Source organism: Mobula hypostoma, chromosome 19 (genome assembly GCF_963921235.1).
Source record: "Mobula hypostoma chromosome 19, sMobHyp1.1, whole genome shotgun sequence".
Taxonomy (NCBI): Eukaryota; Metazoa; Chordata; class Chondrichthyes; order Myliobatiformes; family Myliobatidae; genus Mobula; species Mobula hypostoma.
In genome coordinates this window covers 58,387,618-58,403,678 of record NC_086115.1, presented here as the reverse complement: position 1 = coordinate 58,403,678, position 16,061 = coordinate 58,387,618, and the positions used below count along the sequence as shown (strand labels likewise).

At 41.4% G+C, this 16,061-nt stretch overlaps 1 protein-coding gene across 2 annotated transcripts in view; it reads left to right on the top strand.

Moving 5' to 3' along the window:
• Positions 1-13,781, top strand: part of nrap (nebulin-related anchoring protein) — a 119,342-nt gene extending 105,561 nt beyond the window's left edge. For both annotated transcript variants that reach the window (XM_063071983.1, XM_063071982.1), the window contains 5 exons: positions 4,297-4,401; positions 8,630-8,737; positions 9,588-9,899; positions 11,344-11,496; positions 13,446-13,781. In XM_063071983.1, coding sequence (XP_062928053.1) covers positions 4,297-4,401; positions 8,630-8,737; positions 9,588-9,899; positions 11,344-11,496; positions 13,446-13,556 — 789 coding nt within the window. In that variant the 3' untranslated portion in view covers positions 13,557-13,781. The remainder of the gene's footprint in view (positions 1-4,296; positions 4,402-8,629; positions 8,738-9,587; positions 9,900-11,343; positions 11,497-13,445) is intronic.
• Positions 13,782-16,061: the final 2,280 nt, after the last annotated feature.

Here is a 16,061-nt window from a genome sequence, read left to right as displayed (position 1 = left end):
AAAGCTTTTACAAAGTGAGCAGCCATTTGGGAGGTGCAGCCGAGATCTGGGGCCATCACTTGGAAAAATGCTGTGGTGGGGGAGCTGTGCAACAGTATTATCTTGAATTGCACCGAGAGAACAATTCCGAATTGTCAGGAATCCTGTGAGCCTCTGTGCCGTGCTGTAGAATGTTGGGTTTCTGGGTTTCTTGAGCATCTGTGTTTACTAATTGTTATCTTAACTAGAGTCGTTAAGCCCTTGTGATTTCTGGTTCACCTTGTCAAGTTAATTGTGACTGGCATGGGTTTTCTGCATTCTGTGATTATTTAAAGTGGACTCCCGATTAGCACTTATCGCAGGGTCCTTGTGTTGGGAATGATTTGTCTCACAGTGTCGTTCGGGCGTGCCCCTGATGTTCCATTGGAATTCCTATCTTGTTTCCGTCTCTAAATGAGAGTCTGCCATTCCTTCTCACCTGGGTTCATTCACTGCCAGTGTGCATTGTGAGAGGGATGAGAGTGTGGCCAAAGGGGCTGCTGAGCATTTCAATGGTCACAAACTCAGGAAACCCTGAGCTGTCAATGCGTCAGCAAAGCCTAAGCAGGATCTGGTGTCTGGCAGGCCCGGGTTCTTTGTGAGTAGGCCTCCTGCCACGAGGAGCCCAGCTGACCTGGCTCAGCCAGCCCTGGTCATAACAACCTCTGATAGTGCTGTGCAGCCTGCTGTGTGTGGAAGCAGTACCTCAGCAGGCAGCTGCTGGAGAAGGCACTCAATATTAGAGGACACATACTTAATAGTGCTGGAAGGTGTTTGAGCAGCAGCAGTCAGCTCTGAATTTGTGTAGATGGGTCACTCAGTGTCATCAGAGAACTGATTTAAATTGTGTGTAAACCATTGGCCTTGCAATATATGCTACGGGACCGTGCAAAGCAACAATGCTGTGGAGCCTGAAGGCCCAGTTTATCAGGCAGGCAGAAATGTGGAATGCTTGGTTACTGACGTTATTTATTGCAGGCCTCCTGTTGTGTAAGGTCATGGTTACTAAAAGAACTCTTGCAAGGAAGTGCTTTGTCCAGATCCACAACAAACATGATTCTAACTAGACATGATCCCAGCAGAAAAGTGAATTTTGCATGCTTAATGCCGAAAAGGTGCCTGACTAGTTTCTAGGCTTTAGATCTTGACTACGTTGCTGCCATTCACCAGGTAAATTATTCATGACTGTTGTGGTATGGTGTACTTGTATTGTTCAATGCACAGCCCTCTTTGGGTTTGATTAAATGTAAAAATAAAACCTGTCCCAACCTGTTCATGGCAAATCTGAATTTGACTCGAGCCACATGCATACACTTTTTTTCCTCAGGGTCCTGACTCAATCATGACATAAACATAACAATCAGAATTAATATCACCTGTATATGTCATGAAATGTGTTGCCTTTGTGGCAGCAGTACAATGCAATGCATAGTAATGAAAAAGAGCATGAATTACGTGAACGTGAATATACAGTCCCACTAAAAAGTATTCACCTCTCTTGGAAGTTTTCATGTTTATTGTTTTACAACATTGAATGACAGAGGATTTAATCTGGCTTTTTTTTTTGACACTGATCACCAGAAAAAGGCTTTTGTGTCAAAGTGAAAACAGATCTCTACAAAGTGATCTAAATTAATTACAAATATAAAACATAAGATAATTGATTGCATAAGTATTTACCCCCTTCAAGTCAGTATTTAGCAGATGCAACTTTGGCAGCAATTACAGCCTTGAGTCTGCGTGGATCAGCTTTGCAGATCTGGACACTGCAATTTTCCCCCATTCTTCTTTACAAAATTGCTCAAGCTCTTTCAGATTGCACGAAGATTATGAGTGAACAGACCTTTTTAAGTCCAGCCATAAATTTTCAATTGGATTGAGGTCTAGACTCTGACTTGGCCACTCCTGGGCATTAACTTTGTTGTTTTTAAGCCATTCCTGTGTAGCTTTGGATGCTTGGGCTCATCGTCTTGCTGGAAAACAAATCTTCTTCCAAGTTGCAGTTCTCTTGCAGAGTGAATCAGGATTTCCCTGTATTTTGCTGCATTCATTTTACCCTCTACCTTCACAAGCCTTCCAGGGCCTGCTGCAGTGAAGCATCTCCACTGCATGATGCAGCCACCACCATGCTTCATGGTAGGGATGATGTGTTTTTGATGATGTGCTGTGTTTGGCGTATGCCAAACGTAGCGTTTAGTCTGATGGCCAAAAAGCTCAATTTTAGTTTCTTCAGATTGTAGAACCTTCTTCCAGCTGACTTCAGAGTCTCCCACATGCCTTCTGGCAAACCCTAGCCGTGATTTCATGTGAGTTTTTTTTCAACAGTGGCTTTCTCTTTGCTACTCTCCCATGAAGTTGCAACAGGTGAAGCATCCGGGCAACAGTTGTTGTAATTGCAGTCTCTCCCATCTCAGCCACTGAAGCTTGTAACTCCTTCAGAGCTGTCCTAGGTCTCTTGGTGGCCTCCCACACTAGTTCTCTTCTTGCATGGTCACTCAGTTTTTGAGGCTGACCAGCTCTAGGCAGATTTACAGCTGTGCCATATTCTTTCCATTTCTTGATGATTGACTTAACTGTACTCCAAGGGATATTCAGTGACTTGGAAATTTCCTTGTATCCATTTCCTGACTTGTGCTTTTCAACAACTATTTCGTGGAGTCGCTTGGAGCGCTCTTTTGTCTTCATGGTGTAGTTTTTGCCAGGATACTGACTCACCAGCAGTTGGACCTTCCAGATACAGGTGTATTTTTACTACAATCAATTGAAATTGATTTAACTAATGATGTGACTTCTAAAACCAATTGGCTGCACCAGTGATGATTTGGTGTGTCATATCAAAGGGGGTGAATACTTATGCAATGAATTATTTTGTATCTTATATTTGTAATTAATTTAGATCACTTGTAAAGATCTGTTTTCACTTTGGCACGAAAGAATCTTTTTCTGTTGATCAATGCAAAAAAAAAGCCAAATTAAATGTTGTAAAACAATAAAACATGTAAACTTCTGAGGGGTGTAAGTACTTTTTATAGATAATATATATATAAACAGTACATTTATATATAGTTACATTAACTATGTAGTGAAAAACTAGAAATAAAAAGGTAGTGAGTTAATGTTCATGGGTTCATTGTCCATTGAGGCATCTGATGGCAGATGGGAAGAAGCTGTTCCTGAATCATTGAGTCAGGCTTCTGTACCTCCTCCTTGGTGGTAGCATTGAGAAAAGGGCATGTCCTGGATGATGTTGGCCCTTGTTGATGGATGCTGCCTTTTTGAAGCATCGCTCCTTGAAGATGCCCTGGATACTATAGAGGTTCATGCCATGATGACGCTGACTAAGTTTACAACTCTGCAGCTTATTTTGATACTGTGCCTTAGCCCCTCCCCCTCGCATAAAAGACGCTGTTCAAAGATTCAGAGATGGCTATTAGTCTGTCACAGGAAATACAAGAAATATTGAAGACAGAGGAGAGATGTGGTAATATTCAGCAAATCACACAGATCTGCACAGCCCAAGCTGAGCTGAATCCAAATGCTTTATTGGAATGTACCGTCAGCCCAGTCCAGTACATATAATTGGGTCATTTGGGCTTGGGCTGGGGAGAATGGTTTAATCTTAAGAGCTTAATTAATTTCTTCCAGTTATTTAAGGCAAGGCAAAGTCCAGTTCCATTGCTGCAATCTGGTTCTGATGTTTATTGTACAAATGAAGTAACGGAGTTTGACTTTTTTGAGAGGTAAAAGAGAATATTCTAATGTAAGTTAATGATGAACTTACTTTCCAAATGTAGATTTTTTGCTTCCAAATTTTAGGTTTCCAAGTGTTGATTAGTCATCTTTAGAAGTAGCAGGCAATGATTATCTTTATGCAATGTTGCAATGAACCACCTTTAACTTGGTAGTAGTGGAGCAGTTGGTCTGAAGGTCCTGTAACTGTGCAGTGCCACTCTGTGGCCTCTTTGGCCTCATATCATTTAATTTGCTGTTAATGGTATCTTCTGTCTCAAATTCAGTGCTGGACAGGTCTAAATATAATCAAGTTAGAATTGAATTTTCAGTTACTGGTATCTTGTATCAGTGAAGAAAAGTAATAAGTGTTCCCATAATTTGACAGTGTGTTAGAAACTATATAAATATCCAAGTAGGTTTGTTTGTTATTCAGTCAAATGGCCGTTTTTGGCCTTTGCTGATCAACAATGAGCTAATGGCAACTCCACCTCCATTTGGAGGGAGAACTGGGTTTGAAATCTAATTTAGTGGTGCACTGTGTTTCAGAGATTGTACCGATCCAGATATGCACAGACTATGCATAGATCTACAATACCACCTGACCACCCTGATTTCAAGCGAGCGCGAATCAACGCCTACAACATCAGTGATGTAAGTTGCTGGACTCTGCTTTATTTCTCACGTAGTTAAAATTTAATCAGAAGTTTGCTTCTTCCAGAGAACAACAATATGGCTGCTGATGATCATATTATCTATTCGGTAGAAGTTCACAAACTGTTATATGGGGAAAACATGGGCAGATGGGACTAGCTGTGATGAACATTTTGGTCAGCATGAGTGAGTTGTGCTGAAGGGCCTGTTTCTGCTGCTATGTGAGGGTTTTTTCCCTTGTTTGTTGAAGGCCACTTCCATTGTGCGATCGTCAGTTGGCCGGTTTGAAAGATGCAGCAGCTCTTTCCCATCGTGCGCCACGGCATTGATGTCTGTTCTCAGGCAGCTCAGGGGTATAAGAATTACAAATGCAGGAGGCTCGGCCTCTTTCCTTTGTCCCCAAGGTCTGTTTCATACCGTGGTCTTGTGCAGTGCTGAGGCACTCCAGATGCACACTATAAGCTAAGTTGCAGTCTGGCTTTGTAGTCTGTGTAATTCAGTTATTTAGATGTTCAGTCGAATCTTTTACTCTTTGTAAATAAATGACTAATACGCTTATTCATAGTCATTGTCTTCTGTCTCATTCACCAAACCTGTGAATCTGTTTTGATCTTGCATCTGTGTTGCATGACTCTGTGACACTCCCATCATTTCAATTTGTTCACGTCTACACTGCCTTTTGCAATGGCTTATTGCAAACGTTTCTGCCTTCGAGTCAAAGGGTTTGAATTTGTTTCAGGCAGGGCTAGCAAGTGGAATAGTTGTCAGTGCGTCCATGTTTGTATTGTATAATTTGGGGTGTTGTAAAATGGTCATTCCATATGGAATGAGTTATCCTACTGCACTCAGAGATGACTGCTGTGACCTGACTGACTTTTAATGTGTGAAAATATTAAGAACAACTCTATCTATCTGTTAACGTGAGATCCTGCAGGCAGCATCTATGGAGGGGAATAAACAGTTGACATTTCAGGCCGAGACCCTTCATCAGGACAGGAAAGGAAAGGCGTGGAAGTCAAAATAAAGTGGAGGGAGGGAGGAGAAGGAGTACAAGCTGGCAGGTGATAGGTGAGAACAGGTGTGATTGTACTCCTTAACACAAGAACATACAGAGCTTGTATGCTCCTGTCAGGATTAAAGGCAAAATGAATAGGAATAAGGAACCTTGGTTCTCAAGGGATATTGCAACTCTGATAAAGAAGAAGAGAGAGTTGTATGACATGTATAGGAAATAGGGAGTAAATAAGGTGCTTGAGGAGTATAAAAGGTGCAAGAAAATATTTAAGAAGGAAATCAGGAGGCCTAAAAGAAAACATGAGGTTGCCTTGGCAGTCAAAGTGAAGGATAATCCAAAGAGCCTTTACAGGTATATCAAGAGTAAAAGGATTGTAAGGGATATAATTGGTCCTCTTGAAGATCAGAGTGGTCGGCTATGTGCACAACCAAAAGAAATGGGAGAGATCTTAAATGGGTTTTTTGCGTCTGTATTTACTAAGGAAACTGGCTTGAAGTCTATGGAATTAAGGGAAACAAGTAGTGAGATCATGGAAACTGTACAGATTGAAAAGGAGGAAGTGCTTGCTATCTTGAGGCAAATTAAAGTGGATAAATCCCCAGTACCTGACAGGGTATTCCCTTGGACCTTGAAGGAGACTTGTGTTGAAATTGTAGGGGCCCTGGCAGATATATTTAAAATGTCGGTGTCTATGGGTGAGGTGCTGGAGGATTGGAGAGTGGTTCATGTTGTTCCGTTGTTTAAAAAAGGACCAAAAAGTAATCCGGGAAATTATAGGCCGGTAAATTTGACGTCGGTAGTGGGTAAGTTATTGGAGGGAGTACTAAGAGACAGAATCTACAAGCATTTGGATAGACGGGGACTTATTAGGGAGAGTCAACATGGCTTTGTGCGTGGTAGGTCATGTTTGACCAATCTATTGGAGTTTTTCGAGGAGGTTACCAGGAAAGTGAATGAAGGGAAGGCAGTGGATGTTGTCTACATGGACTTCAGTAAGGCCTTTGACAAGGTCCCGCATGGGAGGTTAGTTAGGAAAATTCAGTCGCTAGGTATACATGGAGAGGTAGTAAATTGGATTAGACATTGGCTCAATGGTAAAAACCAAAGAGTGGTAGTAGAGAATTGCTTCTCCGAGTGGAGGCCTGTGACTAGCGGTGTGCCACAGGGATCAGTGCTGGGTCCATTGTTATTTTTCATCAATATCAATGATCTGGATGATAATGTGGTAAATTGGATCAGCAAATTTGCTGATGATACAAAGATTGGAGGTGTAGTGGACAGCGAGGAAGGTTTTCAAAGCTTGCAGAGGGATTTGGACCAGCTGGAACAATGGGCTGAAAAATGGCAGATGGAGTTTAATACAGACAAGTGTGAGGTATTGCACTTTGGAAGGACAAACCAACGTAGAATATACAGGGTTAATGGTAAGGCACTGAGGAGTGCAGTGGAACAGAGAGATCTGGGAATACAGATACAAAATTCCCTAAAAGTGGCGTCACAGGTAGATAGGGTTGTAAAGAGAGCTTTTGGTACATTGGCCTTTATTAACCAAAGTATTGAGTATAAGAGCTAGAACGTTATGATGAGGTTGTATAAGGCATTGGTGAGGCCGAATCTGGACTATTGTGTTCAGTTTTGGTCACCTAATTACAGGAAGGATATTAATAAGGTTGAAAGAGTGCAGAGAAGGTTTACAAGGATGTTGCCAGGACTTGAGAAACTCAGTTACAGAGAAAGGTTGAATAGGTTAGGACTTTATTCCCTGGAGCGTAGAAGAATGAGGGGAGATCTGATAGAGGTATATAAAATTATGATGGGCCTAGACAGAGTGAATGCAAGCAGGCTTTTTCCACTGAGGCAAGGGGAGAAAAAAACCAGAGGACATGGGTTAAGGGTGAAGGGGGAGAAGTTTAAATGGAACATTAAGGGGGGCTTCTTCACACAGAGAGTGGTGGGAGTATGGAATGAGCTGCCAGACAAGGTGGTAAATGCGGGTTCTTTTTGAACATTTAAGAATAAATTGGACAGATACATGGATGGGAGGTGTATGGAGGGATACGGTCCGTGTGCAGGTCAGTGGGACTAGGCAGAAAATGGTCCGGCACAGCCAAGAAGGGCCAAAAGGCCTGTTTCTGTGCTGTAGTTTCTATGGTTCTGTGGTTCTATACTGCAGATGCTGGAAATCTAGAACCACACACGCAGAATGCTGAAGGAACTCAGCAGGTCAGGTAGCATCTATGCAAATGAATAAACAGTTTTGGGCTGAGGCCTTTCTTCAGGACTGGAAAGAAAGGGGGAGGATGCCAGAATAAAAAGGTGTGGGGAGGGGAATGAGTACAAGATAGATGGTGATAGGTGAAGCCAGGTGGTTTGGGGAGGGGGGATGAAGTGGAAGCTGGGAGGTGACAGATGATCTTCTACTTCTTCTGCTCTGCCCCACCTCCTTATTTTGGCATCTGCCGCCTTACTTCCCATTCCTGATGAAGGGTCTCGGCCTTACTTCCCATTCCTGATGAATGGTCTCAGCCTTACTTCCCATTCCCAATGAAGGGTCTCGGCCTTACTTCCCATTCCCGATGAAGGGTCTCAGCCTTACTTCCCATTCCTGACGAAGGGTCTCGGCCTTACTTCCCATTCCTGATGAAGGGTCTCGGCCTGAAACTCTGTTTATTCCTCTCCATAGATCAGGGGTTCCCAGCTTTGTTATGCCATGGACTGATACTATTAAGGAGGTGGGCCACGAACCTCTGCCATAGATGCTGACTGAGCTGCTGGATATCTACCTATGCGTGAGAAGAGTTGGAACAGAAAAGTAACTAATTGCCAGAGGATTGAAGTGAAGGTTTTCATTTAATAAGCAGCTTTCTATAATATAACACTGTTAATTTCACCGCACCATTCATTTTTGGTGACAGTGAGGTTTTAATATGAACTTGAGGTGAATAGTAATTGTTATAGACAGCCGATTTTGTGGATTACTGCCAGCAGTTGATATCTGATATTACTTTGTTGGATTCCTGATTTCAGCTCAAACACGAAGGTGATTGCTGTTTCTTTAAAGGACCAACCATTCCAGACCAGCCTTGAGCACCTCTCGCTACTCATTCAGGGTTTTGGCGGGGAACTGAAAATGCTACCTCCAGTGTGGTAATGAGAACCAGATGTGAGAGATGTTCTATCGCATAAAATAAACTGTTGATTTTAATATTACAGAAAGCTTACAAGACATCTTGGGAACAGATAAGGGCATTGGGTTATGACCTTCGGCTGGATGCTATTCCGTTCCAGACCGCCAAAGCATCCAGGGAAATAGCCAGTGATGTAAGAACTATTTCCTTTAAAATGTGAACATTTTATCTCAATTTGCATCTACTGTTTACATTAAATACTAACTGATTACTACGTTTTACGTGCTTGAAGATAAGAAAAACTAAAAGATTCTTAATGTCTGAATCACAAAAGTTTAATGAGATGCAATCCATTAAGAAGTCTGTTACTTTTAAAATTTACTAAGATTTTACCATGCAATATTTTTGATTAATATCATTGAATGCATTAGATTTTTGGAATAGTTTTCACATAATGTTATTATATTATTACTGCCCATTATGCCTCTGGCGTTTAGGACAGCAGTGAAGATCCTCCATCTCTGGCCGTGTTCAGGGCTTCCTTCATCATGCCAGTAGCTTCCTCTCAGTCTTCACTACCGTCTGCCATGCAAGTCCCAGGTGAAGACTGAGGAACTAAACTGAACTGAACCCCCAAACCTGGAGGACCGGTGGACCACTCTCAGTCTGACCTCTACCCTTCGCCCTGTTTGGCATGGGTGATTCTACCAAGAGTCAAAGCATAAAGCCCTGACTCCAGCCAGCACAGCTCTCTGGGTCATTGAGACATGCAAGCCTCCAAACCATGTCAAGGTTGTGGTCCTCTTGGAGGTCCACATAATGTACACAAAAGCAATATTGACTATTTGTGTTTGTCTTTTATAAAAGAGTATTTGCTCTCAATCACAAATTTTAAATATAAATTTTAATGACTGCTCAGAATTAGAATTGGTAGCATTGTATTGATAGATAAAATGATTTTGACATAAAATTATAAGCTTGATCTTTATAGCATTAGATGCATGTAAAAGCATTTGGTTTTAAAAGCTTTCTTTCTCTGGTAGTACAAATACAAGCAGGCGTTTGTGCAAGAGAGAGGACAACAGATAGGCTGCCGCACTGTTGACGACGACAGAAAAATGAGACATTTCCTGGCTGCCAGTAGACTCCAGAGTGCAACTGAATACAAGAGACAATTTGAGGAGGGCAAATCCAAGTACCGGATACACATGGACCAGCCTGGCTTTGTACAAGCTAAAAGAAGCCAGGAGCAAGCCAGTAATATTAACTACAGGCAGCACCTCCATCATTGGACATGTGACCCGGAGCAACTGAACGTGAAGCATGCTCGAGAAGCTTACAAACTACAAAGTGATGTAAGTAATGACGATTGGTTTCTTAAACAATCTTGAACAGAAGTTTGAAAACACAAGGAAAGTTCTTTTGCAAGGACAAGGGGGAGCAGCCTTGTATATGGTTTCTATACACTTATGAAGCATGGATCAGACAAAGCCATGTAGTTACATTGTAAATAAGTTCATTTAGTATGTATTTATTATGTCACAGCATGTAGGAACCATAACAATTCTTTTGGCCCTCGACTGGAAATGGTCAGGTAAGGAGTTCGTTAAAACTGTACATGAGAAAAATAGGAATGTTCCAAGCTCAGTATCCATGTCCTTATACAAAGGATGGCCATATGTTCTTGGTAATATGGCGAATCAGGTTTATTGTCACAGACATGTTGTGAAATTTGTTTAATTTATTTTTATTGAGATACAGCATAGAATAGGCCCTTCCAGCCCTTCACGCTGCGTCGCTCTGTAATCCCCTGATTTAATCCTAGTATAATCACGGGGCAATTTACAATGACCAATTAACCTACCAACCTTCCACAGTCTTTGGACTTCGGAGGAACCTAGAACATCCAGAGGAAACATACCCAGGGAGAACATACAAACTCCTTACAGGCAGCAGTGGGAATTGAACCCAGGTCGCCTGTACTGTAAAGTGTTGTGCTAATCACTATGTTAATGTATTGTGTTTTGTGGTAGCAGTAAAGGGCAGACATAACAAATTACTATAAGCTACCATAAATTGTGCAAAAGAGGGATTGTGAGGTAGTGTCTATGGACCATTCAGAAATCCAATACCAAAGGCATTTAGGGTGGCAATGAAGATACCCCATCTCAGGGGATGTTCAAGGCTTCCTTCATTGTGTCAGTAGATTCCTCTCAGCTTTCACTGCTTTCTGTCATGTAGGTCCCAGGTTGAGACTCGGGAATACCATTATACTCAGATGTAGAAGGATTCTTCATTGTTGTTTCTATAACAATTTTGTTTCAGCAGTCAGAGTTGTTAGCCCTGAGCTGAACCCCCAAACCTGGAGGACTGGTGGACCACTATTAGTCTGTCCTCTACCCTTCCAATTGTTTGGCATGGTGACCCTACCAGAAGCCAAAGCATGAAGTCCTGACTCCAGCCAACATAGCTCTCCGCATCATTGAGGCACACAAGCCTCCAAGCCCAATGACAAGGTTGTGGTGCTCTTGGAGGAGTTTACAATATACAAGACCATAACACATAGGAGCAGAATTAAGCCATTCAACCCATCAAAGAAGCCAACATAACTGGAAAATGTGATTGAACTATATGAAGGCATAAATGAGCAAATTCAGTATAAATGCTGAAGTCATAAGTCTCTTCACCAACTACTGGAGTCCATACTGTAGTGTAAGATGTTGCAAAGTGCTTTTATGTCCTGAGTGACTGTGGGGCAGGGTGAGCTGGAGTTTTGTTTGACTGTAAATGTTTTCCTAGGTTGCATACAAATCTGACCTTAACTGGACTCGTGGGATTGGTTGGACACCTCCAGGTTACCATAAAGTTGAGATGGCCAGGCGTGCTGCTAACATGGCCTACGCACAAGGGCTGGACCCTCAGGATGCTGCTGTTCAGTATGAGAAATTCATGGTGAGTAATGTTATATTAGAACACAGAACATATCCCTTCATCTTCCTCACATTCATGTGCCTATCTAAACATCTCTTAAAAGCCTTCAATATATTTGCCTCTACGACCAAACCAGGCCGCACATTCCAGACGTCCACCATTTTCTGAGTAAAAAATTTACCCCTCACATGCCCTTTGAACCTACCCCCTTTCACCTTCAATGCATGCCCCATTAAGAAAGGGATTCCCAACCCGATGGCCCATGGACTCCTTGCTTAATGGTAGGACTTAATGGCATAAAAAAGGTTGGGAACCAATGTTCCCTCTGAGGTGTGCGCGTGTGCCCACACACAGCTTTTGCGACTAGCGCATAAAGGAATTTAAAACGCACACAAAAGGTTGTCCCCCTCTACCTCATTGGCATGTTAAGTATATTTCACGATCATACACAATCACATTTCCTTTTCCGGTTTCTGAAGTGGACGGTGTGAACTTAACTTGTTTGCGACAATTTGTCTGCAGATTTTGAAACTGGCTTATTTGTGCTGTTTTTATTGAAGAGATTATTCAGTGCGCACATGTTGTTGTCACTGGGCAAAAATTGCACAATTAAAGATTTTTGTGCACACTGGTCATTACAAATTGGAGGGAACATTGTTGGGAACCCCTGTATTAGGGCATGTGACAAATTATTGGGTCAGTCAATAATTATTGATGATAAGATACCCATCAAAACCATCATCATCAGTGCAAAAATTGCTGGAAATCTGAAATAAAATGCCAGAGACTTTGAGTAAAACAGGCTACAGCTACAGAGAGGGAGAGAGAGTTAACAGTTCATTTTGACCTAGAATGTAAACTCCACAAATGCTGCCTGACCAGTGAGTGTGCCCAGTACTTTTCTGTTTTATTGTCATCAGTATATGTATAAAATCATTCTCACTGACATGATATTGCCATAACCAAAACCCGTCAAGTTATTTGGCAGGAATAACCAGGATGTGCTCCTACTCTGACCCTGTAAGTCCACAAGATGTGCTTCAAGAATCTGTGTGGTGATGTGGAGCAGGAGGCACTTTGTGAAATTTCTCTGCCTTTATAATGATAGACAACCAGGTATCGCAGCACATAAACTTTTGAAGAATATTCTTTTTGTCTGATGTATTAGTGGTTTCCGTGCTTTGAAGAAACAGCTCTGAATCTGTGCATCAATGGCATAGGTTCATTAAAGGAACATTATACATTGAAAGCATATAAGTGAACCAGATAATATATGATCTAAATTTAAGCTGTATGTTCCCTGAGTAATATTGAGTGTGATAAGAAATGAGTTCACCAAAAATAAAGCTTTAATATGACAGCCACAGTCAAACTGAAAGCATCAGAGAATTAAGAATATCGTACTTAACATTCAACATCTGATGTCAAATGAAGATCTTAATAAATATCAGATTCAGGTTAAGCTGTGCTTATGCATTTGGAGTTTTGCTGACCTACATCTATTCCTGCAAGGATCAATGCTTTTGAATACGAAATATTAAACTGGAACTTTGGGAATAATTCTGGTGAGTAGTTTGCTCACGTTTCAAAAAGCTGAATGAACAACACGAACCCTTGAAATGAATGGGCAGAATACAAAAGTGCACTGTGCACCCTGGCTTCAGATGTGTCCTCTGGCAGATGAGACTCCCCAGGGGAGCACCAAGTTAAATAAGTACCTTTTAAACTACAAGAAATCATTTATATGTCTGTGTACTCAGAATGATGTGAAGGGGTCTGATCATATTATATTGAAGGACAATTTAAAGTACCCTAAATTTCTGAAGTTTTAATGCTTGGAGCTATTCTTTGTGCTTTCTTGATGGCTGCGCTGCAAAATGATTGATGTCTTATGGAATGTGACTGAAATGTATTAACACAGAATTATTATGCATGAATCCAAAAGCTCACGTTCTCCTTTTTGTTATCAGCGAGCTCAAGCAAACAGGAGTACAGAAGAATTTCAGCGGACAGATGTGATGCCAGATGCAACTGAAATACTTCAAGCAAAAAGGTTCAAGATGAAACTCAGTGAAAAATAAAATGCTCACATGGCTAATTGCTGTCCTACTTTTTAAATGGCACATTTTCCCGACATTATATATAAGCTACATTTAATTTTTAGTCAAAAACTTTGCATACATAATTAATGCACCTTCTGTACTACAAGGTACTTCTCTTTATTAATTTTCTATTCAGTCATGCATTAAATAATTTTAAATTGTAATTTTTGTCTAATTTAAGAAAACTATGCATTAAAGGTGAGAGAAGTCTTAAAGTATATCGTGGTTTGTAAATGTTATTAGCCTTTTCAATGGTCTAACTCATTTTGCATTAGCGCTGGGTCATATTTGATTCAGAATTCACCATAAGTGATGGGGAGGTTTTCCTTGTTAAGCAATCAATTCTCAAACCATTGAAGGTTCTTCAGCAAAGTCTACTTAACTTTTGACCATCAGGTGGCCAAAGTCTATCTTCAGAATTGGCCTTCAGTGATGCCTGATGTATGAAAAGGGCACTTTGCAGAGGACTTAGAAAGTCTGCTGAAGTGGAAATTTGGTTTTTAGGTTAGACATGTTAGAGGACAAGTCCAGACAGAAGGAAGGTGAGCATCAGCAATGGGCTGGAAGATTTTTCTAATGCAGCCATTGTAAAACTGACATCGTAAAGCAAATAACATAGTAACTTAAGATATACCATACACCATCCATGATCATGTTCTTTTCATGAACAATCACCTAAATATTACCATTCTATAACAGAGACGACTGTTCAGGTTGGATCTTCCCTTCTTCAAAGTTCTCGCTCTACTGCCCACTATGCCACTGGCGTTTAGGGCAGCAGTGAAGGTCTTCCATCTCTGGTGGTGTTCAGGGCTTCCCTCATTGTGCCAGTAGAACCATAGAGCACTACAGCACAGAAAACAGGCCATTTGGCCCTTCTAGTCTGTGCTGAAACTTTATTCCGCTAGTCCCATTGACCTGCACCCAGTCCATAACCCTCCAGACTTTTTCCATCCATGTATCTATCCAATTTATTCTTAGAACTTAAGAGTGAGCCCACATTTACCACAGCAGATGGCAGATCGTTCCACACTCCCACCACTCTCTGAATGAAGAAGTTCCCCCTAATATTCCCCCTAATATTTCCCCTAAACCTTCCTCCTTTCACCCTAAAGCCATGTCCTCTTATATTTATCTCTCCTAATCTAAGTGGAAAGAGCCTATTCGCATTTAGTCTGTCTATATCCCTCATAATTTTGTAAACCTCTATCAAATCTCCCCTCATTCTTCTACACTCCAAGGAATAAAGTCCTAACCAGTTCAATCTTTCCCTGTAACTCAACTCCTGAAGACCTGGCAACATCCTAGTAAATCTTCTCTGCACTCTTTCAATTTTACTGATATTCTTCCTATAGTTAAGTGACCAGAACTGCACACAATACTCCAAATACTCTAAATTTGGCCTCCCCTCAGCTTTCACTACTGTTGGTTATGCAAGTTCTGGGTGGAGACTCAGGAATACTGTTGCACTCAGATGTAGAAGGATTCCGCATTGCTGTTTCTGTAACAGTTTTGTTTGATCAGTCAGGGTTGAAACCCCTGAAACCTGGAAGACCGGTGGACAAGCCTTTTCTGACCTCTACCCTTTGACCTGTTCAGCATAGGTTCAAATTAAGTTTATTATCAGTTCAAACTAAATTTAAATTATATTCATTAGATTATGAAGACGCGCAATCATCTTTTATTGTCATTTAGTAATGCATGCATTAAGAAATGATACCATATTTCCTCCAGTGTGATATCACAAAACACAGGACAGACCAGACTGAAAAAACTGACAAAACCACATAATTATAACATATAGTTACAATAGTGCAACAATACCATAACTTGATGAAGAAGTCCATGAGCACAGTAAAAGTTCAAAGTCTCTCAAATGTCCCACATCTCATGCAGACGGGAGAAGGAAGAAAAACTCTCCCTGCCATGCCCGACCACAATCCGTCTCTGAGTCATCCGAAAACTTCGAGCCTCCGAATCAGCTCTCCGACACCGAGTACTGAACGCCATCTCTGTCCGAACGATTCGACCTCAATCTCGGTCGCCAACAGCAGGCAAAGCCGGGAATTTTGAGGCCTAGCCTCCAGAAGATTCCCGACCACGCAGTAATGACAGCAGCGAACGAGCGTTTCAGAAATTTCTCCAGATGTTCCTCTGTGCTTTCACGTCCCTCTCCATCAAATCAGAATTGTCCACGGCCCCTATTTAACAGATACGATATCATTTTTCACCGGAGGGCTGCACACGCGCAGCACGCTGCTCTCTCTCCTCCCGCAGATATCAAAGAAGGTACAGTATTTGTCACCATATACTACCTTAAGATTCATTTTCTTGCAGGAATTCACTGTAGAACGAGGAAATATAACAGAATCAATGGAAAAACTACATGCAAAGACTGACAAAAAATCAATGTGCAAAGGAAGACAAACTAAGCAAATTACCAACACACAATAATGATAAACACATAAACAAATAAATAACATT